Source organism: Pleurodeles waltl, chromosome 5, assembly GCF_031143425.1.
Source record: "Pleurodeles waltl isolate 20211129_DDA chromosome 5, aPleWal1.hap1.20221129, whole genome shotgun sequence".
NCBI lineage: Eukaryota > Metazoa > Chordata > Amphibia > Caudata > Salamandridae > Pleurodeles > Pleurodeles waltl.
Window position 1 is genome coordinate 1211419178 of NC_090444.1, and position 19701 is coordinate 1211438878.

The window sequence follows — 19701 nt, forward strand, 5'->3', positions numbered from 1 at the left end:
CCCTGGTGTGTGGTTCCTGGGTATAAATGGTAGTCCGCGGATTTAGCTCAGTTGATCTGGGGGACAGAGACTGCCACAAATTCCACTAGGGTGTTGGTAGTGGAGTGACGGCAACTTGTATGCCTTTAAGGTACACCAGCATGTCATCCACATACAGTGAGACCACATGTACCCTGTCTGACATTAGGATGCTTCAGTGCTGTCTCTCCTCTCTGAGACAGATTGCCACCACTTCCATTGCAAGGGAGAACAGCAGGGGAGACAGTGGACAAGACTGCAGTGTACTTCACTGAATTGGGAACAAGTTGAAAACCAAGGGACCTAAGTGTACTTGGGAGATAGGGTTGCTGCACAAAAGGAGGGTGTATGCCAGAAGGCATTTTCCGACTCCCATGCACACCAGTACCTGGAATGAATAGTCCTATGAAAGAGTATCAAAAGCTTTTTCCAAGTCCAGGATAAGCACTGCAGCATGGGGAAAGGAGTCATGCACCTTGTCCTGGATATGGAACATGTAGCAGATATTTTGTGATATTTTGTGAGGTGTTCAGCCCAGGAACAAAACCATTTTGGTCACCATGGACTAGTGTAGGAATGACCTGGGAGAAGTGACTGACCAAGATTTTGCTTAGTATTTTTAAACTGCTCTTAATATGGCTACTGGTCGATAGGAGTCTCGATTGGGTTTAGGGATCAAAATCAGCTCAGACTCCCGGAGGGATCTGGGCAGGGTTACCAGCTGGAGAGCCTCTTGTACACTGCTGCTAGACCTGGGGCCAGTTTGCACGTGAAAATGCAATAGTACTCAAGTGGTAGGCCGTCCAGGCCTGGGGATTTGTTATGCGCCAGGTCTTTGATGGCTAATGAACCTCCTGGACTGTGACTGGGTTATCTAATTCTGTCCTGGTGGCTGCGGGGATACGCGGGAGGAACATTTTTTACAGAAAGCCCATGATGTCCGTTTAGGGAACTGTGGTCGGGGATTCAGAAATGTATGCATAGTATTGGGTAGTTTTTCTGGGTATTGCTATCTGACTGTGGAGTATCTCCCCAGTCCGGGAGTACATTTCTGTGATTGGGGGTAATAGTCAATTCCTGCCACACAAGCCAAGCTAGCAGTTGCCCTGCCTTGTCACTTCCTGGTGGGCCCTGCCCACGTATGCTGTGAAGCTAAAATTCGCTGGCATTCCAGCCGAGATGCAATAGTCTCTTTTGCTTGGATGCGTTGAGCAGTTATGTATGCATGAGCCTCGGGGTGTCTGTCCAGGGTGGCCAATCGTAACTAAGCTTCACCTATCTCGCACTCCAGTGTCCTTCGGACATCCACTTAATCTTTTGTACAAACAGCCCGCATGACGACCTTGAATGAATCTCACTCTATCGCTCGGCTCCCAGTAGAGTTATGATTGTTAAGTGGAGGCATCCAGCTCATGTCTATTATGTGCGTTGGGTGATCTGCCACAATTCTCACTAGATAGTCGGAGTGCCTCACCTTGGGAAGTAGAGAGCTTGAGGATAAAATGTGGTCCAGACGGAAAGAGTTGGTTGGGTGCAGAGTAAAAGGAGTAAAGTTTTTCTGTGAGGAACCATGTATGCCATATGTCTATAAGGGACCAGTGCTCTGCCCATGAGCAAAGATTCATCGCTTGACAGCACAGGAGCTTGTAGGGTGAGGGGGATGGGACATGTCCAAAGTAATTTCTAGAACACCACTAAAGTCGCCCTCCAAGTGCCTGGGGAGATGAGTCTTGTGGGCCAGGAGTTTTGACAGCTTCTCCCAGAGGAGGTGTTAGTTCGTGCTGGGGTGTAGACACTACCAATCAGTAAAGCATGCCATCTAGTCTTCCCTCTAGTAGCACATATCGTCCGTCTCTATCTATGTTAATCCCTGTTTTCTGAAAGGGAAGGCCGGGTCTCACCCAGATCTTTTCCCCACATGTGTATGTTGAGAAAGTGGTGGCATGTATTGTCCCTCGTCAACGTTGGCGCAGTCTTTGGCAGTTCGTCTGCGGAGGTATGTGTCTCTTGCAAGAGTTTATGTTAGTGTTTTGGCTGCGCACATATGAATAAAGTGTATATCTTTTCTTCCCAGTATGCATACCTCTCATGTTAAGTAAATAATCGTATGCTCGAGGGCGTTCGCATGTGTAATCCGAGAATGTGGGGGGGGAGGGGGGAGGTGTGAGAGCCCGCCTGCCTTAGGACCCATGTTCGATTCTGTTAACGGTACCATTCGATGCCAGTTTGAGGAATGCACAACTGCAGCCACCGGAAGAAGAGGGAGTTATATGCTCAGGAAGTGCAACTGTGTATGGGATACAAACAATGTGGAGAGCACTTGACAACTGAGGAAGTGCCCAAACTGTAGGTGTGCTCTGTCATCTGCCTTTGTAGGGAATGGAAAGCCTTAGGTGAAAGGACGGGTGAGCTTGCAGGCTTCATATGGGTCTGTGTGTATGTGTACTGATGGCGCTATGGTAGCTGGTCCGCTGGAGGATCAGGGGGCCTGCTAGCGTTAGAATCTGGACAGCTTGCATGTGTAGTATAAGCCCCTTGGAGGGTATCCAACAGCCAGTGGGGTACTAGAGGACAAAGTAAATCATGCATTGTACTCATCATATAATAAATAATAATTAGGTGTCATTCCCTCCATCTACTTGATGACAGTTCTTTGGCGTCGTCATGGGGAAGTGATAGAGATCACTGGTAACTGGTGAGAGTCTTTAACTTAGGCCATCTGCTCTTAGTGGTGTGACCGCGAGGATTGTTTGTGAATCTTGAGACTTAAAAATTGAGTTCATGGAGTCTTCGCCTGACGAGAAGCGATATGCCCAAGGTGGTGCCTGGGCTTATGCGTGTTACGGAGGGGTCACTGGTCAACACGTGCTCCTGGCCTTTTTTGTGCTCTGTGGTCTCAAAGATAGAGGGTCCAGCCACCCCCAGGTGCTGTGTTGCTCCAGAGTGGACAGCAGAAAGGTAGAAGGCCTCACTACCCTACTCAAACACAGCTAGAAATTGCAGTTGGAGGCACCCTGAGTGAAACCACTGTGCAGCACCGATGAGCCTCAAAATGGTGGTGGCTCTATTGTGACACCAAGGCAGTAGCTGATATGTAGTGCCACCCGCTGTTATCCATGGCCTTCCCAGTTATAAAGAAGGGACCCCAGTCTTTGTTAGTTGAGAGGAATCGGGAGGGGGGGCTGGGGTGAGGGGAAAATGTACTCACAGTTTTATGTCAAAGTAGCTGGAGGGGCCGGCAGACACACTGCCCGCTTTCAGTATGGCGCCCAGCGGCCCACGCCTCAGGAGCCCAGGTGGGCTTCAGGGGTTTGGTGGGCAAAGGTGCTGCTATCTGTCATAGAGCCTGGGGGAGGGTGGGGGGAGGGGGGGGGGCTGTTGGCGGGGATCCTGGTACTCTTCAATTCTCCCTGATGTTGAGCGCCGTCCCAATCGGAGGCGCACCCCTGGCTGCAGCACCGCTCCTCAACCCCAAAAGGCAATGCCCTGTCCAGGAGCTGTGGTGCAAGTGCAACCACTGGCTGTCGCAGCCCACCTGGGAGCCAGCAAGCAGCCTGTCCTCACTCAGCGTGACATCATGGGAGTCACAGCTGCTGTCTGCCATGTGGGCCCACGTCATATGGGCGGCCTGTAAAAGCATCTCCTCTTCAGCGGTTGAACTGCTCCTCGTCGTTGTCAGTCAGGGGGTTCGGTCCTCAGCCCACCTCCGCCCACCATCTCCTCTGTTGTGGGGTGAAAGAGGGGCCTCTGATCAAGGAAACCCCCCCCCCATGCAGGCCCCAGGTAGCTACACCGGACCAGACAGGCAGAGGCTCAATGATCGGGGACCGCCAGATGAGTTGCAGCCGTGGCGCTCCTCTTGCTAGAATGTCCCCAGCTGCACTCTGGACATCGCAGGGTGGCCGGTGCGGACTAATGTTGTCGCCATCTGCTGATCTTTTGCAATCTTGTGTGGGCCCAAGACGGTGCGTTATTTTTCTGCATCCACAATTTTAGCTGGCTTGGCCACATCCCCAACATTCATTCATCTTACAAAGAGCACAGATCTTCAGACCTAATCAGACTCCAGTCCTTGAAGATAATTTTAGACGTATGCCATAAATAATAAACAAAATTAAGCATACAGGGGTTTCTTGTGGGGTTCCTCAAGGTTCCTCCTTAAGCCGACCTTTATCAATCTTTTTATTCGGGCTCTAGCAAACACAATCAGAACATTTTTTTCCTCATAGTTATGCTACTGAGACACACGTTGTAGCTATCGGAAAAACATTTGGGAGGTTCAAACTAACTTTCGATCCTGCTTACATGATGTGGCTTCCTAGTTGAGCTGTAATTCATGACACTGAATAGAGATAAGAACAGAAGTAATGGTTTTGACGTTTCCCTCTCCATTTGGAGCCCCCACATGGTGCCACACCCAACTGGGCTATCTACGTACTTCTACTTCATCTGCTTGAAATCCTGGCATCTTCTTTAATGCAAGCATCTTTTTTGATATTCAAGTCAATAAACGATCAGCTGCTTATCATATGCTGCTTCCATTCTGAGTACAGTACTTTACCAAATGCCTGTATCCCTTCACCAAGCAGTGGTGCAGGCACCCTTCGATTTCATTTAGACTACTGCAATTTATTCTATTTTAGACTACCATGTTATTACTTGCAGCATATCCAACAGATTTTACACGCTGCTACATGCTTCATTTTCAGACTCCAAGCGAGATCTCTTATCTTCTAACGATCTGAAGTGGCTTCATTGGCATTCTGTAGCCAAATGCATGGCATTCAAAGCGCTGGTTTTGTCAGCACATAATTTACAAATAAGACCCACTTTAATCCAACCGATGACATTCAGCCATGAACCACTGGCTCTAAACCTTTACAACTGGCAAAACCCCCATCTCCCACCGCCTCTCCCCCATTTGGCCACTCCTTTTATTTTCTATCTGGTGAACATTATAATTCTCTCCCTGAATATATTCCGTGGTAATGTATGTTCCAAAAAGGCCTAAAAACCTGGGTTCTCTCTAATATCTAGGCAACTACCATTCTCCACTCTTTCCCGAGAACCATGACACCCTTATTGGGTAATAGTTGCACTATACAAATTTAATTACCGCAATATTAAGTTGCGGAAACACTGTCACTTTCTCCTGAAGCTAAAGTAATCACCTTTGTGTCCTAGGTTAGTTAACTATGGCTTCTGCATAGGGCTGCTCCTAATTCAACACTTGCCTAATAAACTGAAACCCTTTTCCTGAGGATTTAACAAACTACTTTCCTACAGGCGCGCAGTTTCAGGGCAGGTTTACCGCGACCTCGGAGGAGATGACAATATCACCTCTTTGGTCGAGGCTAGCGCGTCCCTAGGGAGCTCAATTTCGAATGTGGGATGGGCGACTGATTGACCTACTGACTTTGACAAATTGTCTTCAACTTGTAAGTGACACCTCAGCACTTCATGTTTTCATTTTTTGAATAGGAGAAGTAGTTTCCGGGTCCTGACGAAGCGTCACGGGATCATTTTTTGACCCAAAAAAGACACAAAACATGTTGACCAAACAATAGACAGGATTAGGTGTACTAACCTTCCTTCTTTATAGAGCATATCAGGACATTATCCCCGCCAATATTCTGAATGTTTTTAATCTTGGCCTGAACCTTTTTTCTGATACATTAAAATGATGTTTTAGGCTCAGAGCCATTTTTATTTTTATCCTCATTCTCCTTCACTCACACATCCTTTTTTACTTCTCTAGTCAGTTCTTATTCCAGACCTTCATCTGGCAAATTGCCTTCGGTATAGTACCACCCCCATTGGGGGGCGGCCCGTCAGACATTGCAGCACCTGTCTGACGTGGAGATTGCCCAATGATGAAACAGGTCACCCTAGTGGGTGCTTGAGGGCTCTCCTGATACTCCTCTGGATCTCTGACTTTCATTCGCTCTTTTCTTCCGACACCCCTAATAGGTTGGATGCCATATGGAACAGTGTACCTTTCTTTATATTAGATTTAATAAACTGTCAGTTTCCAACTTGTATTGAATTGCTTACCCCTCAAACGTTCAACCTTTGATTAGAATCAAGTAAACAACAAAACGTCCTTTACTTTAAACACTGATGCACAAGTTGAAATAAAAGTTCTCCCATTTTATTTTACAACTCTTACCTGTGTGAGGAGGGTGCCTTTCTGGTAAGATAAGATGCTGGAAATTGATAATGCACACAGACTCTGCTCCTAGCCATCTATCAGATACAGCTCGGATGTAATACTGAGAAGGCAGAGGCTCGAAAATCGGTATTGTGAACACTAACATTTGTGGATCCTTATTGTGCACCTAAAGTAAAGAGAACATACAGCCATTATTCAGGTGGAAGTGGACACAGTGATGTAGAGAACATGCATGTTACAGTCAATGTGTAAAATAAAGATACTCATCCCATGCAATTGTTTTATCCAGATGGAAGCGGGACAATTCTTTATGTTTTTGCTTTGAGTGCAGGTTCTAAATCTTGTGGTAACCTAACTCAACAAGTCATTCTCTGGATTTTGAATGTAATGATATTACAAACAAGGCCCTCAAACCACAAACTACAGCTGTGAAAAAAAAAAAAAGCTTCAGCCATGAGAGAGTGTATAAATACACTGAATGGTGGGAATGTTTATTATTTTGGGGTCCCCACTAACCTAGTGTGATTTAGACAGAAAGAGCACACTGTTGTAAACGTCTTGAAGGAGGTCCCATTGTTCTACGACCACCACAGGCCGAGTTATGAGCAAAAATGTTTTGTAAAACAAAAACGCGATGCAAAGCATTATGGGGCAAGTTTCCGAGTGCTGCGAATATTGTAGTATCGGCTCTCCCGCTGTGCCAGGAATATCATCTCTCCCGCTGTGCCAGGAGAGCCACTGTAATGATTTCTGTGTTTTTATTCAGGTAAAGCATGTACCAATTACAAGGTTTTTTTTTTTTTTTAAAGCGATGGTGCATGAAGGAGAAAGACAAAAGCAAGATTGAGATGACTGTGATTAGGTAACAGTGTGAACAATGTGCATGGTTTGTGCTCAAAGCGCCATGGCAGCAATGGAGCCCGAAGTGGTGAGACAAAAAAAAAAAAGTAGTTCGCCGCCCTGAAAGTATATCGGCAATCATGCAATAATCCATGCAACAGGGTCATTCTGCAGGACGTAACAAAAGAGATAGGCAGTTTTAAAAACAGACGATTTATGCAGCACTAGAGTCCCTCTGGGAAATTACTGACACTGAACCAACCAGCCACGCCCTCACCGCTTCAAGCATTGTTTACTTTTGGGATTGGCTGGAAACTCAACTCCTGGCTATTCTAGACAGACCTATAGACCGTTTACCTATACTCCGACATTAAGGGGAAATGGATATCGACCTCACACTAACCCCCAAGAGAATGGGGCAGAATGCTCACACACCCACAGAGTTTCTCTTAATGCAAGGTTTCAGTATCTCCAACACAATATATTTCATAGAGCTTACATGACCCCGGTATGGCTTAGCAAAATCTATCCTACTTTCACATTAGACTGGCCACGTTGCCACACCTCAAATGCAAACATGCTACACACGTTTTGGGATTGCCCTCTATCCCAGACTTTCTGGACTGAGGTCTGCACAATTATTTTGCAAACCACTGACCAGAATGAATTAAACTCTATATAAAGTGTTGTATACTGGGGCTCTATAATCAACTAAAATCTTGTAGGATGATAAGTCGATTCCTTTATTTGGCCCTTCTCCTACCTAGGCGCACAATCACAATGAGATGGAAGGCTTTGTCCCTGCAAGGAATTATCCACTGGCACTACACAGTGAATCACTGGGTGGAGACAGAGTTCGTACCCATATGCCGGTAAGAGGCGTATGGACTCTGAAAGCATCCCGTAACTTCCATGTGGGATGTACTGATTTTTTTCATTTAAAAATTACTTAAAAGATGACCGCAGACCACCTTAGGCTGCCTCAATTGCTACATCATGGTATTACTATATATAAATTTACCCTGAATAACCCGCTACACAGTCCTGGCCACAGAAGGACTTTCCTGATGGGGGGCGTATGATCTGCCAACAAGCGTACGGAGACTGACACCATCTCGTCTTCATTCTCATGACAAGTACCAAATGAGCAGGCTTACTTCTGTTTTATAAATCTGTATTTCCTTGGTTACTTGTGTCCTTCCACGTATTAGGCTTCCCAGAGTAAAACAAAAAACTCAATAAAATGTGGTTAAAAAATAAAAGGTGGTGAAATCAAGCGGAATTATTTTCTTTACAATTATAACTTCGTACCACTTTCAAACAATGCAAGAACAGTGTATCACTAAGCAATACTACAATATATTTGTGAAAGTTTGGTTATTCTATTTTTTTGCGATAATAATCAAGGTAAACATGAAAGCTTCAGAAAACTACAAAGTCTTGTGATATGCCCTAAATGTGGCCTTTACATAAGCATTACAAAATATTTATTCAATAGCAATGCCACTGTTTTCTTCTATAAAAGAAAGAAAATGAATTAAAAGAAATCCAACTGGCTTGCAAATGGATAGACATTGAAAGGCAACATTTCTACTCTAGGTCCCCACATCTCCGAGTTCTTATAGACAACCAAAGGGCTGCCTTACTGAGTGAATCTCGCTCTATGCCTGGTATCCTATGGGCATGTGCAATGTGACAACAACCACAACTGACACAACACTCTTATTACCAGTAACAGAAGAGGGATCGAAGACTGAATTTATATGACCATATAAAAACTTTGCCTTCCGCCCAAGATAGCTGGAGTGTCATGAACAGCAACAGATAAAATTATTTAGACACAGACTGCCATGGTGCAATGCTTGATCTGTTCAACTGCAGCAGAAGTGTAGGATATACTATAATAATTGAATCAAAAACGTGGAATACTTACCATTTTCTTTTGCAGGAGAAAATATTCAGAGTGATAAATGTGGTCATTAGTAGGGTCTTCCACCCAAATCCACCAGGGCTCTCCCACACTCCCATGAACCTATACAATGGAAAAGTATGTTTAATACATTAGGTACCACACAAGTGTATCATAACAATTCGGACACTGACATTATTGACACCCAAACGGAGCATTAATGACCAACAAGAGTCCACAAATGGATTAATGGAGACAGGGGACAGTTTGATCATGCTACCACAGAATGCCAGAGTTGTAGGATTAGTTCACGGAAAGGGCTGAACTCTAACCATCTTCATCTTGATACTTTATTTGTTCGGTGTTTTGCTTTCCTCTAGCAAAGCGCCTAAGGGGAAGTGTGACACTCAAAACAAATCATAAATAAATACATATACAGGAACAATGTTCACCTTCTATGAAAAGTAAGAATTATGTCAGGAACAATTTAACAAAACGTCAGTTATCTGATCCCATATCCTAATGTGTCATACACACATAGAAATGTACAGATAAATGAATCATCTACTACATGACCTACATCTCAAACTGGCTTAACTTTCCTTCAGAGCTCAAATCTTCCTTTCAATAGAAGGAAAGGCGGTGCTCCACCGTATCATTTGATGAAGAATTAATAATATGTTTTTCTTAAATAGGTGGCCAAAAAGAGAACACCATTCTAAAATGGTTAGTCTGTCCATTTAATCAGGGTAAAACTGCAATATTTTCTGTTCTACTTCATTTTATGTTTGATTTGGTTGCTCGGTTAGATGCAGGTGTGCTAGCTTTATAACAAATCCCTTACTATGCAAATTTTAATTACCAATGGTTGTGGGTGACTTGCAATACCTTTTGACTAATGAATACACTGAGGTAAACATTCTGATCCTCTTCAAATGCCTCAATTCCAACAGGTTATCTGATTACTTCAATACTCTCTTCCTTGTCCCATTCTCTATATGATCCGACTTGGGTCAACCTAGAATATATGTAGGACAAACTGCAAAGCATGGTCTTTAACAACTAGACACAACCCTCTTGCATCCTTGGATCCAAAGTCCATCACACTATGAGACCAGCACTACCAATTTGTAATTGAGATAAAACGTTGATTGAGGAAACTGCTCTGCAAACTCCAACACAGAGATCCCATGAGACGCTGGGCAAATGTAGCCATACCACTAATAGACCAGCCTTGAAGTCTGCTGACAGTTCTACTTGAGAAGAGGAGCAAGTCACAAAAACAGACACCTACATTCAAAATTGTGTCATCTTTGTCATATGAAATGGTAAAAATTAGATCATAGCACAGGCAGCCGAATGGTGACTTAGATCAGGAGCAGAGTTGTTGGTAAGGGACACTACAAAGGCAATACATAAGGTTTACATTACACATTGACCCTTTTTTATTTATCGATTTTTACATTGTTACATTCATTTACATGCTCAACTAGTGGGAGAAGAAATGATTACATCAGAATAAAAAATGTTTGCTCAAGCAGCAAAGCTGGAAATTTGCTGATCCAAAACATCAGGACCTTCTCGACTTTAGTTAGTCAGGGATAGTAATATGGAAGGCTTTAAACACTCTTCCGGATACATCCTAAACTTTTCATGGCCAACACACACATCTGTGCCAGGCAACAAGACTCAATGCAGCATCAAAGTGCAGGTGCTGTAGAGGACATACATGTCAAATGCTCCTAGTGCACAACTAATGACGTTGAACAGAAAGTTCACCTTTCGGAAAACAAAGTTTGTTGATTCTTCCTGGCAGGTCTCTCTATTGTTTCCTCCTCTCCAAAAACCAAATCACAATCAAAGTCCAGCAGGGTTCTCGGGGTAGCCTCTTGGCTAGATCCTTTAAGATATCCCCACCTGGCAGTGCAATACAGTAAGGGAAATCCACCAGGCACAATGGACTAGATGGTGTGATCAGTGAGAGGTACTCAATTTTAGAGTAGATGCCCACATTACTATACATGGCACCATAACTATGTCAAGTAAAGGTGATATAGGCAAAGGAGCATCTCCTTCTGTAGATGGCTCATTAGGTAGTGGTTGAGTGAGTGCAGGTATAATGTTCTCCTGCTGGACTGGCCCAGATAAAGGTTTTGTGCTTAATAGCCTTACACAAAGTAAACATGTAGAATCTTATAGATGCCATTAGAACTACCCTGGAAAATAATGTGTGATGATCTTTTTTTTAAATTCACTTGCCAGGTTACAAGTATACTGGGTACAGAACACCTACCTAGCAGCCTTCATGGAAATCATATCCAGTCTTGGAAGGGCATGCAAATTAGCCCTCAACCTATCAGACTGGCATGCATTTAGACCAAACCGATTACTCACAGAGTGGCCATTTCTAATTGGTTCAAGAAGGCTATATGGATTTTTCCTTAGAGAATTTTGGAGAGTAATTAGACGTATCATGCAGGGCAGCTTCCTACACACAGAATCCCATCAGGTGAAGAAATTCATTGTCACTTGGAGCAGCAATGGGATGCCAGGTACTTACTTAGATCATGGTCCTCATGGTCTCTTAAATAAGGGTTTGTTGGGCTGTATTAATAGTTCTACTCAGTTCTCTTCGATCCATTAAGAGTGGTGGTAAACGGCACTAGTTGTGGATACATAGTTTATGACATCACTCATAATCTCAGAAGAAGCACCCCTGCTTTTTTCCCTTTACTCACGGAAGGGTCGCCAAAGAGGTAAATTAAAAAAAAAAAAAAAAAGGTCTAGCAGCTAATGGCTGGAACTAGTTGGTCAAGCAACTGCAAGATGGTAGAGTTCCCACAATTCAAGATGGTGATTTCCTGCAATGCCTTCTGGATATGCAGTGGGTCTATGAGCATAAGGGTCATGCTGACCACTTGTTGCATGTCTGTCAATATTCACAGGCTGCACTGATCCTTTGCTTTCCCTTGCTACCCTGTGCCTCTAATTCACTAGATAGCTTCAAAATGTCTTCTTGGTCTCCTGTGGTGCTCTTGGTTTCTGAAGTACCCTGGCCTCTCGATGACCTTGTGATCACCTGGCAGGTCTTTAAGGCCTCATAGCAAAGCTTCTGCTTTGTTTCTATGATATGCGTATGCAGCCTCTATCCCTATGCAGGGACTCCAGTCAACCGTGTATGTGCAGTGACTGGTCAGGCTTGTGATTACTCCTGTGTTTCTCCTGTGCCTTCACTCTAGGGGACTGACAATATGTTACAATTATAGGTAATAAAGACATATGGGGGTAGAAGCTCACAGAACCAGACATAGCCTCAAGGCAGTAAAAATAAATAAATAAAGAACAACAGATTTAAAAAAAACCTTTGCACAAGTTACTGGGCATTAGTGTACCTGATTTGTGAGAAAGAAGTTAACTCAGAAAAAGTTAGGATTGGCCTCAGGAAGGAAATGTGGAGGTAATGAAGGCTAATATAAGCACTTCACAGCGTTATACTGTGCACTTATCTTTACCGTCATTTCTAGAAGCACATTAGATCATCCTCTTTAATGTTTCATATTGTTTATAAAGCCATTAATGTTATGGTAATGGTATCTGTTCAACCACAAACTACATAAAAGCTGAAGCGAACATCCCCAAAATTATTAACAAACTGCATCTGAAAATTCACTGCACTCTACAGTGTTCAAAAGCCTAACATTAAGGGCCTGACTGAGATCTCGGTGGAGGGGTTACTCTGTCTCAGCGGTGACGGATAACCCGTCTGGCGAAATCGAAATACCACAGAAAAGAATGGTATTTAGATGTCAGAGGATGGGATATCTGTAATTGTTGCGACGGGGAAAGCCTTCTGCCTGGATGTCAATCAGTTCCTAAGTGTCTAATAAATTCCAGGCAGCCATACTTCGGAAATCATTCCTTCATGACAATTCCCCCTTTAGATTCTGTTTAAAAATTCACTCCTGGGCAGTGATCTTTAAACACTTTTGTGCTTTGTAGATGACAACGTAACAGCATTCACACAGCGTAAAACATGAGCACTATAATATTTTAAAAAAGAGCTAACTGTAGATTAGTTTTACTATAACCACATTCTCCTTAGACCGTAATTCTGAAGTTTTGGAGTTCAAATACATTTTCAGTTCTAGATACTTTATTGTTAGAAATACAGAAATGTAAATTGCGATATGTATTCAGAGGCAATATTGTTAGAAGTACAGAAAAGATAATTGCAATATGTATTCTGAAGTAATCTTGATGAGTAAGGGTTTTAGGTATGGCCTATACATATTCTGCTCCAGACAGTTGGAGCAATAAGCTTCATTATGTCAAACTTGTGAACTTCTAGTTCTGTACATAATAAAAAATTCAAATTACTTTCACCCTGTATGTGAGAAAAAGTAAATGATTCCTAATCGGATGTTTTGGTGCAACAAAACAACCAATTAGGTTGGCCTGCAGCAAGACATGTGTCAACTATAAAATCTCCAACTTAAGTAGTAATTCCATTGTCTAAGCCTGTACGATCTGTATAGCAATGATACCTATGGCCTAAGACACTGAAAGTTGTGTAAGTATATATATATATATATATATATATATATATATATATATATATATATATATATATATATATATATATATATATCTGTGTGTGTGTATATGTATATATATGAATATATATATATATATATATATTTTTTTTTCACTGAAAAAACCATAGGTTAGAGTAGCTTTAAAGTTGGGTGAAATGTTCAGTAACAACATTTTAAACACTAAAAACCACGATATTCAACAGTTACAGCCCCCGCCATGCAATGTTTTCTCATCAATAATTTCAGTGCAAATGTTTCAGTGATATTATCAATGATTTCATATAAGATGTCATGAGTGATGTAATATGTGGGGTAATTAGCAGAGCAAAGAAAGGGCATGAGTTACAGTTACCTGAGGGCACAAAGTAAAGTTGCTTGACATAACCAACTATAACTTGTGATTTTTTTTTCACTATGGCCTTCCGTCTTGTGGCCACCCTCACAGCAGGCTGCCAACCCCATGCCACACACAACCTTTGGCGTGTGCGGCAGAGGATTGGCCTCTGGGCCCTGGTAACCACATCCCTGAGGTGAAAACTTATACATTAAGGGCCAAGTTCAACTCAAAATGAGGGGGGTGGGCATGTCGAGCCCCTCACACAGCATTAAAAAGCCCCATGAACTCCATCCCCTGGGGACAAATAAACAGGGGAAACGGGCACGCGGCTCCCCTATCAAAGCCTTCTTCGTCTCTAGGGACACAGTCCCCCCAGGAACAAATTCTAAGGAGTGGGGCTACCAGGACCCCCCCCCCACACCCTCAGTAGGCCACGTATATCCTCTGGGCCAAATTTAACAGAAAAGGGGAAGGGGGGCCCACAGACGCCTCCTCAAGTCTTAATAGGACCAACAAACCCATCCCCTGGGGCTCAATGCTAAGTGGGAGGAGGATGTGCAACCCCCCTCCTTCCCCCAGCCCCGGGGCCTTGTGTTTATTTTTTTATTTTTTTTAAAGGGCAGCCTTCTTGGGCGCTAGGCAACCCATTCCTGGGGCTTTCATAAATTATAGGTGGGTGCCCCGGTGCCCACCCGGGACACTGACTAAAGACCACGTTGGGGGCTGCAGGGAGCTTCAGGGCCCCGGCTGCCCCAGCTGGCTCCTCCCAAGGTGCAGGAATTGGCAAAGAGGGAGCAGCTAATTATGCATGTTCCCTCTGAGCGGGCACAATATGTGATCTGTTTTCTTTCCTGCATCCCTCTGCTCTGAGCCAACTGGAACATCTTTAAATCCCTGACAGCTGAGAGCAGTCTCAAGTGTTTTCTCCCGTTTGGCAGGTGATTTAAAAATTCTGCTGGCAGATGGGAGGAAGCAGGTGGGAAACTACTGTATCCCTGGGGTGGGCTCTCTGGGACACAGTCACTGAGCTGGCACTGGATCATGGGGGCCCCCCAGGAGCATTAATGGCTCAGGAAGAGGGAGGCATGCCCCCTTCATTTTAATTAATTTGAGAGCCCCAGGGATGGGATCTCTAAGTTCAGGGAGGGAGGCTGAGCAGCACCCCTCCCCCCCCTTATGAAATAACAGAGAGCCCCTGGTAATCAGGTCTCCGAGACCTCAGTAGGCTCCTGGAGGCGGCAGAGTGTTCCCTCTCTTTATTTGAATAAAATAAAGCCCTGGTGGGATGGGGTCCGCAGCGAGATGGGGGGGGCAATGCCCCCCTAAACAAATTACCTATATTTGCCCCCCAGGCCCTCGCCTACCTTTGGGATTTTAAAAAGAAGTGCAAGAGGCAGCACTTTTTATTTTTTTTTAAAGAAAATTTGCTGAGTATTCCCTGATCCTCCATTAATTTGTGGTGAAATAAAAAATAAAAAATAAAAAAATAAAACTTTTGGCCTCAGGCCGGATCCCCCTGGGAACACACCGGCAGGCCCTAGGGACCTATCCCTACCGTGTTGTCTACATCTTTTTTGTGTTTTTTCATAGGACTCTGAACTGTGTCCCATGTCCAGAGATGGCTGTCGTCACTTCCTTGTTGATGTGGTGGCCCATCCTGCCAGCACAGCAGATCTTCTGCAGTGTGATAAATACAATTTTTTCAACTACCAAAACTACTAAACGGATTTAAAAATGAATGGGGAAATGTTTTTTGGGACCCCCCCTTATTCTCAGTCCCCGCTTGATGGATCACCCGGAAACCTTCCATGCACAAACTAGTCAAAAGTAGCACTTTTTGGAACGTTTTGTACAGCTTCGTCAAATGGCACCAAATCTATTAGCAACACAGAAAAAATTTACCCAGTGGCAACCGTCACTATATATATATATATATATATATATATATATATATATATAGGTGTGTGTACATATATATTCACTGAAAAAACATGGCTTGCAGGGACGTCCTAGATAGGTTCTGAATTTACTCGTACAAAACCATAGAAATTCAGCAGTTATAGAGTTCTTTCAAGTAACTAAAACTGGCGCCCTAAGGTAACTATAAGGTAACTATAACTCGTGGCCTCGCCTTGCACAGTTGTCTCATCAATACTTTTATTGCAAATGTTGCAATGACAATATGAAAGATGGCATAAGATATGTCATCAATGATATAATATGTGGAGTGATTAGCTATGCATAGCGAAGGCGCCAGTAAATGTTTATCTGTAACTGCTGAATTTCTATGGTTTTGTACGTGTAAATTCAGAACCTAACTATAATGTCCGTGTAACCTATGGTTTGTGCTATGTTTTTTTTTTTTTTTAACGTATAGTAGTTTTCATTGCTATACGTGAATCCAACCACCACGGCAGCGGTTGGCCACAGGGCCAACCCCCTATAAGCACCCAACCATGCACCATGTGCAGTAGGGGTTGCCCGTGATGACTGGCCTGCAGCCAGTCCCTACGGCCAACCCCCCATCCAGATCCTGTGCACGGCCCTTTGAGCATGCTCAACTGAAGTTGACCGCGGCCTCTCTGGGTGTGAGAGGCTGTATCTGGGGCCCCCACACATACAGTGTAATAGAAGCCTCAGGGGTGGTGGTCCCTGAGGTGCAGGGGGGCCCGCGCCACCCCACATATATTTTAAACCAAGCACCGGAGGGATGGTGGTCCCCAGGGCACAGGAGGCCATGGGCCCCCACCCCACATATAAACATTTTTTTTTTTAAATGAAAGCTCCGGGGAGGCGGTCCCTGCGGAACTGGAGGGGGGGGTGGGTCCAGGAGGCCCCCCTTCACACAAAATGTTTTAAGCCCCTGCGACATGGCCCAGCCGGGTGGCGGCCTGCTCCTGTTTCTTTAAAAAATTGTTGCCACAAATTGGAGAATCTTGCGAATTCACAGCAAAAAAAAATTTAATAAAAAAACCCCAAAAATATTTTTTTGCTCAGGGGTGGGTGGACCTCCCTAGAGCTACAGTCTCAGGGTGTCTCTACCATAGCCCCCCCCCCCTTTGTTTTATTTTTTTATTTTAACTGGGACCTGGCTGAAGCCTAGTCCTAAAATGGCTGCCAACACTTATTTGTTTGAAGCTGTGCATTTCCCGGCTCGAGGTCCTCTTTGTTCACGTGACCAGAAATATACAAATCTGAATTTCCCTAAATTTAAAAAATACTACTGAACGGATTGATATACACAAAAAAGCACAATCTGCGTACCGACAACTGGCTTTCTGCAAAATTCTGTGTAATTTTGTCCAGCGGTTCAGGCTGTAGATGTGTTGACAGATCCTGGCAATTTACAGAGTGTCACTGGTGTTGCAGGGTGCTACTTGCTATAGCTGCTCTCCACCTAAACTTGGGAACTACCCAGAGTTCTCTATTCTTTTTTGCATAATTTATGCATCACTTTAACCCTGAAAGGGATTTGTTTTGACTTATACTGGGTGCTCCCTTGTGTCTGGATAAAGCTAAACCTCTCTGACGAGCTCTAATGAGAGCGAAACACGGGTCAGGGGTTGCTTTTACTCATTCAAGGTTGGCTTGGGCAGTATTTTACCAGTCCAAAGCTTAATACTGTGCCTGGAGTGGTAAATGGCTTTTGTCATTTTACAGCTCGGCAAGGTTGACACTGTGTCAAACCTATGTTTAAAGACTTTGCTGTACAAATGGCAAAAGACTTTGTCACTATCTAGCTTGGTGTGGATAGCACTGTGCTGATCATATGCTTAAAAACGTTGTCAGATAAACAGACATTTGGTGAGCAATCTATATATATGGAAAATGTCACTTGCCCAGTTGTACATCTGCTTGTGGCATGTAGTGCTTCAGTTTCACATGCTATGCATAGGTCTTCCAACATCTAGTGTTGGGCTCGGAGTGTTACAAGTTGTTTTTATTCGAAGAAGTCTTTTCGGAGTCATGGGATCGAGTGGCTCCTCTTGGGTCCATTGCGCATGAGCATCGACTCCATTGTTAGACTGTTTTCCCACAGAGGGTGTGAAGGAAGGAGTTATAGAGTATAGAAATACAAAGAGATGTCCATGCAAATGTATATAAATATATACAAATGTTAAAAAAGTAATCGACTACAGGCTTCTGGGGAGGAGGGAGGGTGCATGTGAATCTGCAGCACTACATGCCACAAACAGATGTACACTGGGTAAGTGACATTTTCCATTTGATGGCATGTGTAGCTGCAGATACACATGCTACGCATAGACTACAAAGCAGTAAGTCCTCCAAGAAAGCGGTGGCTAGCCTGTAGGAAAGTTGTTTGAAATAACATTTTTAAGACAGCTTGGCCTACAGTGGCTTGTTGCTGTGAGAACACATCAACACAGTAGTGTTTTGTAAATGTATGAGGGGTTGACCATGTAGCTGCTTTACATATGTCAACCATTGGTATGTTTCCTAAAAAAAAGCCATTGATGCGCCTTTCTTTCTTGTAGAATGTGCTTTAGGAGTGATCAAAAGTTGTCTCTTTGCTTTGATATAACATGTTTGTATACTTCTAACAATCCATCTTGCTAAACCTTGTTTTGATATAGGATTGCCTATATCTGATTGTTGGAAAGCAACAAAAAGTTGCTTTGTTTTCCTAAAACCTTTAGTTCTGTTTATGTAGTACATAAGAGCTCTTTTGATATCTAGGGTATGAAGAGCTCTTTCTGCCACAGAATCTGGCTGTGGAAAGAAGACTGGCAATTCAATTCCACTGTTTGATTGATGTGAAAAGGAGATACTACTTTTGGTAGAAATTTTGGATTCGTTGTTAGTACAACCTCATGTTTGTGCACTTGGTAAAAAGGTTCTTTAAGAATGAATGCTTGGATTTCACTAACTCTTCTTAAAGAAGTAATAGCTACAAGGAAGGCAACCTTCCATGTTAAAAATTGAATTTGGCAAGAGTGCATGGGTTCAAAAGGTGGTCCCTTGAGTCTGGTAAGTAAGATATTCAAATTTGATGATGTAACAGGTGGTGTTCTGGGTGGAATGATGCGTTTTAATCCTTCCATGAAGGCTTTGATAACCAGAACTCTGAATAGAGAAGTATGTTGAATCGTTCTTAAGTATGCAGATATTGTAGTAAGGTCTATCTTGATGGATGAAAAAGCCAAATTTGATTTCTGCAAATGAAGTAAATAGCATACAATATGTTGTTTAGATGCTGTAAGTGGATCTATGCTCTTAGATTGACAATAGTAGACAAATCTTTTCCACTTGTTTGCGTAGCACTGTCTAGTAGTAGGTTTTTGTGCTTGTTTAATTACTTACATACATTCTGATGGAAGATTTAAATAACCAAATTCTACGACTTCAGGAGCCAAATCGCTAGATTGAGAGCATTGGGGTTTGGATGCCTGAATTGACCTCTGTTTTGTGTTAACAAATCTGGTCTGTTTGGGAGTTTGGAGTGAGGTACTACAGATAGGTCTAGTAGTGTTGTGTACCAAGGCTGGCGTGCCCATGTTGGTGCTTTGAGTATCATGTTAAGTGACGGTTGACGTAATTTGTTGACTAGAAATGGAAGGAGTGGGAGGTGGGGGAAAGCGTAAGTAAATATCCCTGACCAATTGATCCATAGAGCATTGCCCTTGGATAGGGGATGTGGGTGTCTGGATGCTAAGTTATGGCATTTTGAGTTTTTGCTTGTTGCGAATAGATCTATATCTGGTGTTCCTCATTTTTTAAAGTACCTTTGAAGTACTTGGGAGTGAATCTCCCATTCATGTGCCTGTTGGTGATTCCTGCTTAGGAGATCTGTCAACTGATTGTCTATCCC

General features: G+C 43.4%; 1 protein-coding gene across 1 annotated transcript in view; it reads right to left on the bottom strand.

Moving 5' to 3' along the window:
• The window catches only part of ASCC3 (activating signal cointegrator 1 complex subunit 3), a 1806704-nt gene that overhangs the window by 407565 nt on the left and 1379438 nt on the right, over positions 1-19701 (bottom strand). The window contains exons 23-24 of the mRNA XM_069235471.1: positions 8964-9062; positions 6188-6356 (exon numbers count right to left, since the gene is read on the bottom strand). Of these exons, the coding sequence (XP_069091572.1) occupies positions 6188-6356; positions 8964-9062 (268 nt within the window). The remainder of the gene's footprint in view (positions 1-6187; positions 6357-8963; positions 9063-19701) is intronic.